We start from the raw sequence: 9,415 nt of genomic DNA on the forward strand, positions 1-9,415 counted from the left end.
ACAACGCGAGCTATTGATCTACAACATAATTTGCAAAATACTATCAGGACTAAGTTCATGATAAATTTAAGTTCAATTAATCATATTACTTAAGAACTCCCACTTAGATAGACATCTCTCTAATCATCTAAGTGATTACGTGATCCAAAGCAACTAAACCATGTCCGATTAACACGTGAGATGGAGTAGTTTCAATGGTGAACATCACTATGTTGATCATATCTACTATATGATTCACGCTCGACCTTTCGGTCTCTGTGTTCCGAGGCCATATCTGTATATGCTAGGCTCGTCAAGTTTAACCTGAGTATTCCGCGCGTGCAACTGTTTTGCACCCATTGTATTTGAACGTAGAGCCTATCACACCCGATTAACACGTGGTGTCTCAGCACGAAGAACTTTTGCAACGGTGCATACTCAGGGAGAACACTTTTATCTTGAAATTTTAGTGAGAGATCATCTTATAATGCTACCGTCAATCAAAGCAAGATAAGATGCATAAAGGATTAACATCACATGCAATCAATATAAGTGATATGATATGGCCATCATCATCTTGTGCTTGTGATCTCCATCTCCGAAGCACCGTGCTTGTGATCTCCATCTCCGAAGCACCGTCATGATCACCATCGTCACCGGCTCGACACCTTGATCTCCATTGTAGTATCGTTGTCGTCTCGCCAACTTATTGCTTTTACGACTATCGCTACCGCTTAGTGATAAAGTAAAACTATTACATGGCGATTGCATCTCATACAATAAAGCGACAACCATATGGCTCCTGCCAGTTGCCGATAACTCGGTTACAAAACATGATCATCTCATACAACACATTATATCACATCATGTCTTGACCATATCACATCACAACATGCCCTGCAAAAACAAGTTAGACGTCCTCTACTTTGTTGTTGCATGTTTTACGTGGCTGCTACGGGCTTAGCAAGAACCGTTCTTACCTACGCATCAAAACCACAACGATAGTTTGTCAAGTTGGTGCTGTTTTAACCTTCGCAAGGACCGGGCGTAGCCACACTCGGTTCAATTAAAGTGAGAGAGACAGACACCCGCCAGTCACCTTTAAGCAACGAGTGCTCCGAACGGTGAAACCAGTCTCGCGTAAGCGTACGCGTAATGTCGGTCCGGGCCGCTTCATCTCACAATACCGCTGAACCAAAGTATGACATGCTGGTAAGCAGTATGACTTATATCGCCCACAACTCACTTGTGTTCTACTCATGCGTAGCATCAACGCATAAAACCTGGCTCGGATGCCACTGTTGGGGAACGTAGTAATTTCAAAAAAATTCCTACGCACACACAAGATCATGGTGATGCATAGCAACGAGAGGGGAGAGTGTTGTCCACGTACCCTCGTAGACCGACAGCGGAAGCGTTATCACAACGCGGTTGATGTAGTCGTACGTCTTCACGATCCGACCGATCAAGTACCGAACGCACGGCACCTCCGAGTTCTACACACGTTCAGCTCGATGACGTCCCTCGAACTCCGATCCAGCCGAGTGTTGAGGGAGAGTTTCGTCAGCACGACGGCGTGGTGACGATGATGATGTTCTACCGACGCAAGGCTTCGCCTAAGCTCCGCAACGGTATTATCGAGGTGTAATATGGTGGAGGGGGGCACCGCACACGGCTAAGAGATCTCAAGGATCAATTGTTGTGTCCATGGGGTGCCCCCTGCCCCCGTATATAAAGGAGCAAGGGAGGAGGAAGCCGGCCCTAGGAGGGGGCGCACTAAGTGTGGAGTCCTACTAGGACTCCCTAGTCCTAGTAGGATTCCACCTCCCATAAGGAATAGGAAAAGAGGAAGGGAAAAAGAGAAGGAAGGAAGGGGGCGCCCCCCTTTCCCTAGTCCAATTCGGACCAGACCAAGGGGAGGGGTGCGGCCACCCTTGAGGCCCTTTTCCTTCTTTCCCGTATGGCCCAATAAGGCCCAATACGTATTCCCGTAACTCTCCGGTACTCCGAAAAATACCCGAATCACTCGGAACCTTTCCGAAGTCCGAATATAGTCGTCCAATATATCGATCTTTACGTCTCGACCATTTCGAGACTCCTCGTCATGTCCCCGATCTCATCCGGGACTCCGAACTCCTTCGGTACATCAACATACATAAACTCATAATAAAACTGTCATCGTAACTTTAAGCGTGCGGACCCTACGGGTTCGAGAACTATGTAGACATGACCGAGACACGTCTCCGGTCAATAACCAATAGCGGGACCTGGATGCCCATATTGGCTCCCACATATTCTACGAAGATCTTTATCGGTCAGACCGCATAACAACATACGTTGTTCCCTTTGTCATCAGTATGTTACTTGCCCGAGATTCGATCGTCGGTATCTCGATACCTAGTTCAATCTCGTTACCGGCAAGTCTCTTTACTCGTTCCGTAACACATCATCCCGCAACTAACTCATTAGTCACAATGCTTGCAAGGCTTATAGTGATGTGCATTACCGAGTGGGCCTAGAGATACCTCTCCGACAATTGGAGTGACAAATCCTAATCTCGAAATACGCCAACCCAACAAGTACCTTTGGAGACACCTGTAGAGCACCTTTATAATCACCCATTTATGTTGTGACGTTTGGTAGCACACAAAGTGTTCCTCCGGTAAACGGGAGTTGCATAATCTCATAGTCATAGGAACATGTATAAGTCATGAAGAAAGCAGTAGCAACATACTAAACGATCGGGTGCTAGGCTAACGGAATGGGTCAAGTCAATCACGTCATTCTCCTAATGAGGTGATCCCGTTAATCAAATGACAACCCATGTCTATGGTTAGGAAACTTAACCATCTTTGATTAACGAGCTAGTCAAGTAGAGGCATACTAGTGACACTATGTTTGTCTATGTATTCACACATGTATTATGTTTCCGGTTAATACAATTCTAGCATGAATAATAAACATTTATCATGATATAAGGAAATAAATAATAACTTTATTATTGCCTCTAGGGCATATTTCCTTCAGATTCCCCCTCCGGCGGAGCGCCGGAAAAGGCCCCAAGATGGGATCTCATGGGTACAGACGGTTGCGGCAGTGGAAAAGTGGTTTCGTGGCTGCCCTCGATGTTTTTAGGGTATAAGAGTATATATAGGCGAAAGAATTAGGTCGGTGGAGCTACGAGGGGCCCACGAGGGTGTGGGGCGCGCCTACCCCCTGGGCGCGCCCTCCTGCCTCGTGGCCGCCTCGTTGCGTCTCTGACTTCCACTCCAAGTCTCATGGATTGCGTTTGTTCCAAGAAAGATCCTCGCGAAGGTTTCATTCCGTTTGGATTCCGTTTGATATTCCTTTTCCGCGAAACACTGAAATAGGCAAAAAACAGCAACTGGCACTCGGCCTCTGGTTAGTAGGTTAGTCCCAAAAATAAAATAAAAGAGCATATTAAAGCCCATTAAACATCCAAAACATATAATATAGCATGGAACAATAAAAAATTATAGATACGTTGGAGACGTATCACTCCTCTCTTCCACTAAAGCCCATGAAGGCCCGTTAACCTCCCGGGGGGTTCCGGTAACCCTCCGGTACTCCGGAAAATGCCCGAACCTATCCGAAACCTTTCCGGTGTCCAAACATAACCTTCCAATATATCAATCTTTATGTCTCGACCATTTCGAGACTCCTCGTCATGTCCGTGGTCACATCCGGGACTCCGAACAACCTTCGGTACATCAAATCACATAACTCACAATACATATCATCATCGAACGTTAAGCGTGGGACCCTACGGGTTCGAGAACTGTGTAGACATGACCGAGACACCTCTCCGGTCAATAACCAATAGCGAAACCTGGATGCTCATATTGGCTCCTACATATTCTATGAAGATCTTTATCGGTCAAACCGCACAACAACATACGTTGTTCCCTTTGTCATCGGTATGTTACTTGCCCGAGATTCGATCGTTGGTATCCTCATACCTAGTTCAATCTTGTTACCGGCAAGTCTCTTTACTCGTTCCGTAATGCATCATCCCACAACTAACTCATTAGTCACAATGCTTGCAAGGCTTATAGTGATGTGCATTACCGAGAGGGCCCAGAGATACCTCTCCGACAATCGGAGTGACAAATCATAATCTCGATCTATGCCAACTCAACAAACACCATAGGAGACACCTGTAGAGCATCTTTATAATCACCCAGTTACGTTGTGACGTTTGATAGCACACTAAGTGTTCCTCCGGTATTCGGGGGTTGCATAATCTCATAGTCATAGGAACATGTATAAGTCATGAAGAAAGCAATAGCAATAAACTAAACGATCATAGTGCTAAGCTAACGGATGGGTCATGTCAATCACATCATTCTCTAATGATGTGATCCCGTTCATCAAATGACAACTCATGTCTATGGCTAGGAAACTTAACCATGTTTGATTAACGAGCTAGTCAAGTAGAGGCATACTAGTGACACTCTGTTTGTCTATGTATTCACAAATGTACTAAGTTTCTGGTTAATACAATTCTAGCATGAATAATAAACCTTTATCATGATATAAGGAAATATAAATAACAACTTTATTATTGCCTCTAGGGCATATTTCCTTCACATCTGACTTGTCTTGCATTTACAGCCGACTTACAATAATGGGGACATTTCAGTTCCTTCAGCTTAGCCATCCGACCTTCCAATCTTGAACGCTGTTGTGCCTATCTTATGAACAAGTTTGCATCATCATATATGGCTATGGCTTTCTGGCCTTTAGATGTTTAGTTGTCATTTGCGAATGGCGCTTATGTACACACAGTAAACATTATTTTGAAATGGTTACCTTGGTTATCACTTATCAGTCATACGAATTAAGATGTATAGTAAAAAATGAATCCTAACTAAGAAACAATAAAGTAATGAAGTGTTCAAATCCTCAAGATTAGTAGGGTTAGTTATTGGAGGCTCCATCCTTTGAACAAGCACGATCACTATCGGCCTTCGTCCAGACCATAGGGAGTTCGCAAAGTTGAAGCAAAAACGTAAAAAGCAACACCATTTGTTGTAAATCCTAGAGCATACCAAATACTATTCCATTGACATGTGAGACATGTTGCACCATATACATAGAGAAAATATCTAAAGTGTTTGACTTGCAGGGTCGAAGAGATAACATCATTGCCCAGGTTCGATGCAAATGTTCCAAGTTGTTTGTTAAATATGTGTTGAATCATTTGTACTATTAAGTCACAGTTGGACTTGGAATCATATGATGCGTGAATAGAATACAATGAGACACAAACACACAACTTTCCCAGTCTGGCAATTTGCAGTAGGTTAGTCCAAATAAAGTTAGAACATTGCTTATTTTGATAAAAATGTGGCATAAAACTTCAAAAATTATACATATCAAATATCCATGTGAAGTTGGTGTCACATTCACTGGAATGTGCACGTGAGGCATGTCCTTACCGGATCCCAATGGCGCCACATAAGGCATTTAGCCTTACCTCACCAAGACAAATGCATAGTGCAGAGGCATGGCCCATTATATTAAGCGAGTCCACCATTCAATCTTAGGGTTTTGGTATATTTCAGGGCAACCACTTTGGTTTCTGTTTGCGGCAGAAATTGGGGAATTTTCTCGGGGTTTCTCTCTATGCCTATTATATGAGTTTTCTCTGGGTGCAAAGCCAAAAAAGTAAAGTAAAGAAAAAAGCGTGGAGATGTGTGGTAGGGTCCACATGTTTGGTGTCGTGTGTCGATTAGAGGAGCATGGACAGGGGTGGGGACATATATAAGAGGTGCACAAAAGATCCCTCCTTTCAATAGTATAAAGGAGACAGAGGTGCAATCCATGCCAAGATACAACAAACTTGAGACACAATGACGATATATGTTACACGCAAAAGAAAAACATAACAAACTCGAGACCGTATTCATTCATGAGTCATTGGAACCTGAATCTACCAACACATATACATGATCATAAGATAACCTAAACATGCAACAAACACAAAGCCAAAAGACTTAAATCATCCACGTCAAACTATTGTGTAACATATTACTCTTCATGATGATAAACAGATGAATTATGCATATCATATCTCTCTTAATTTTGCAAACATATATAATTACACTTTTTCATGTAATTGAAAACTATTCACACTTTAAAAGCCATGTAATTAAAAAGTATCCACACTTTTTTTAAACATGCAGTGTAATTTTTGGAATTGGTCGTGCATTTTGAAAATATTTATGTAATTTTAAAAATTACACATGTATTTTAAAGAAGCCGAGTAATATAAGTGTTTTGTGCCTTTTAAAAATGTTTATGTAAGCTAAAAAAAGTGTTCCCGTATTTTGCAAAATGATAAATTGATTTTAAAATTCTCAAATTTCAAAAATATTCGTGTATTTGTCAAATAATATTTATTATTTTTGGAAAGGAATGAAAACTGCCGATGAGGGAAAACTAGGAAAAATATAAAAATCAAATACGAAAAAGGAAAAAATAATACTCCCTCCAATTCATATTAGTTGTTGCTCGTTTAATACAAACTTGTACTAAAGCAACAATTAATAAGGATTGAAGGGAGTAGTTATGTAAAAACCATGTGAAAAACAATAAAAAGGAAAAAAATCACACGTCTAGAAAAAAAATGCCCTGGACCAACCCACGCAATCGTTGCATGATGCATGTTGGCGAGCCGGCTCTTCCGGACCGTGAATCAAACAGGCTTCCGTGGCAGCTCAGTTTCGGTCGCCTTCCTTATCCCTTCCTGTCATGTGTAGTTCCAAACAGCGACGAAGAGGAGAGACGCGGGGAGAAAAGGAGGAAGAAGATGGCCACCTATTTCACCCTCAACACCGGGGCACGCATCCCCTCGGTAGGCCTCGGCACCTACAAGTCCGGCCCCGGCGTCGTCGCTGGCGCGGTCACCGCCGCCGTCAAGGTAAAAGAGAAAAACATTTCCTGTTCCGATCTTTTGCATCCGTGTGTTATCCCGTTTGTTTTGCTCAGAAGTATGCTTCATGGGTGCTGCTTGAGCCCGGACCTTGACTCTGCTTGTCATGGCAGGCCGGGTACCGGCACATCGACTGCGCACCACTATACAAGAACGAGAAGGAGGTAATGCTAGTCCTAATGTATCATGTAATCAGTGTCTTCAATTCACAATCGCACCCGGTGACATTTTGGTTGGCGTAGAATCAGTGTTGCCCTTAATGTGGCTAGATTGGCGCTGCCTTGAACAAGCTCTTTGATAACGGCGTCGTCAAACGGCAAGACCTTTTCATCACTTCAAAGATATGGTACCAGTCTTATAGCTGTTAATGTTTTTTCATGCCCATCAATCTTGTAACACCCGGAGAATCAAGCTATGCAGGTGCAGCGATCTCGCGCCCGAAGACGTTCCGTCGGCAATCGACCGCACTCTCAATGATCTGCAGCTGGATTATCTTGACCTGCACCTGGTAACTTGGCTTGAATGTGTGCAGTACAGATAAAGTAAGTCTGCCCTTTCTTTGACACTGAGTTTGGGATCTTGGTAGATTCATTGGCCCTTCCAGATAAAGAAAGGCAGCGAGCTGAGCCCGGAAAACTTTGTCGAGCTCGATATGCCCGAGACCTGGCGGGCAATGGAGAAGCTGTACGATTCAGGCAAGGCCCGCGCAATAGGCGTGAGCAATTTTTCGACCAAGAAGCTGGCCGATCTGCTTGCCGTGGCCCGTGTTCCTCCGGCTGTTGATCAGGTGGAGTGCCACCCTGGTTGGCAGCAGGCCAAGCTCAGAGCCTTCTGCCACACCAATGGAGTTCATTTCTCTGTGAGTAGTTCAAATGATACATTAAGCTTTGGCATGTGAAATTTCCTGGCAATTTGCTCGTGTTCTTCTTTCTGCAGGCGTATGCGCCGCTAGGTAGGATGAAAGTCGTCGCGGATAACCCGGTGGTGACATCGATAGCCGAGAGTTTGGGAAGAACCCCGGCACAGATCGCTCTGCGATGGGGTATCCAGCAGGGTCAGAGCGTGCTTCCTAAAAGTACCAATGAGTCGAGGTTGAAGGAGAACATTGACCTGTTTGGCTGGTCCATTCCTGAAGAACTGTGTGACAAGTTTTCTGAAATTGAACAGGTACAGGCCCTTTTTTTTCAGTTATCCGTGAGTGCACAAAATGAACGCGCTCTTCGTGGTGAACAGGTTAAGCGAGTCAGGAACGAATCATTGGTGCACTCTCAGAGCATTTACAAAACAATGGACGAGCTCTGGGATGGTGAAATATAACTGAAAATCAGCGCCCGCATGAAATGCAATCTGCAACTAGACTTGAAATTTATGAAATTTACGCCGCTTTGTTTTATAAGAGGGAAACAATGCATCATGCCAGAAAACGCAGCGACCTCTTGGTGTGCATTTTTGTTGCATTTTTGGCAGACGACGTCGGCATTGTTGCATGGTATTGGTATGCATGCATGAATATCTAGAGAGGAGCCCAGGAATGAAAGCATAGAACGAGCAAATTTACAGCAGTACTCTCCTTTATTTTCATCTTTTGTTGTATGTTCAGAATATATAGCAATGCCAATGCGTACATGGAGAAAAAGCTCCGGAAGAGTTTGGAGATTACAAGACAGAAGATGTTTGCCATGCAAGATTTGAAGCTAACTTCATGGCGAAGGAGTAAAAACATAGTTTTTAAACCGGATCGGTGATCGAACCGGTGATACCGTCGGTTCAGGTTTTTTCCGGTCGGACCGCTGGTTCAGTGGTTCATTTACTGTTTTTTTTAAGCCATAAGATATGTAAAAATAGGTCAAATACACTAAATTTCTATCATTTGAGAGCTATAAGTTGGATGGGCTGAGTTGGTACCGTGCCAAATTGGTGATCTCAGTCTGCTTCCTTGCGATCGAGGATTGATCCCCAGCAGACACAATTATACTTTTGGTCTTTCCAAGTGATGCTTTTGCGTGCTCCCTGCTCAACCGGTTTTGGTTTTTCTTCCGGTTTGAGAGAAAAAACGGCCGGTTCGACCAATTTTGTTCGGTTCATTTGCATAACAGTTTGATTAGCTTATAAAACCGTTGAGGCCTTCGTTTCCGGTCTTTCCCGGTCCGACATGCGATCCGGTCTGTTCTTTTTTAACTATGAGTAAAAATACTATATTGAGAAGCCATGTTTTATGGTGAAACTGAGAAAGGCTTTAGGGCATCCCCAAATCGAACCCTCAAATCGCCCGCAAGCGTCCGGATCAAGCTGTCTAGACGCACTTTGTCATTCAACGCTGCCCCGCATGTGTCCATGGACCGGTCCGGATGTTCGAAATCCCGCAAATTAGAAGCAAACAGAAGAGACTTTGCGGGACTCCGGACATTCATCAAACCAATTAAAAGCCACCCCGTGGAAGATGGTTAGCTTGGCGTTTGGCGGAAAGTTGCCACCTGC

General features: G+C 43.8%; 1 protein-coding gene across 2 annotated transcripts; it reads left to right on the plus strand.

Annotated features, from left to right (window-relative positions):
* Window positions 1–6,631: 6,631 nt before the first annotated feature.
* LOC123169813 (NADPH-dependent aldo-keto reductase, chloroplastic) lies at window positions 6,632–8,851 on the plus strand. 2 transcript variants are annotated; one of them, XM_044587687.1, is made up of 7 exons: window positions 6,632–6,925; window positions 7,051–7,101; window positions 7,207–7,283; window positions 7,358–7,445; window positions 7,524–7,796; window positions 7,874–8,104; window positions 8,547–8,851. In XM_044587687.1, exons 1-7 carry the CDS (start codon window positions 6,632–6,634, stop codon window positions 8,652–8,654), a joined length of 1,122 nt encoding a protein of 373 aa, XP_044443622.1. In that variant the 3' UTR covers window positions 8,655–8,851. The 2 variants fall into 2 exon arrangements, with proteins under 2 accessions (XP_044443622.1, XP_044443621.1); XM_044587686.1 differs by lacking the exon at window positions 8,547–8,851 and adding an exon at window positions 8,171–8,499.
* The last annotated feature ends 564 nt before the right edge of the window (window positions 8,852–9,415 follow it).

Source organism: Triticum aestivum, chromosome 7D (assembly GCF_018294505.1).
Source record: "Triticum aestivum cultivar Chinese Spring chromosome 7D, IWGSC CS RefSeq v2.1, whole genome shotgun sequence".
Lineage (NCBI taxonomy): Eukaryota > Viridiplantae > Streptophyta > Magnoliopsida > Poales > Poaceae > Triticum > Triticum aestivum.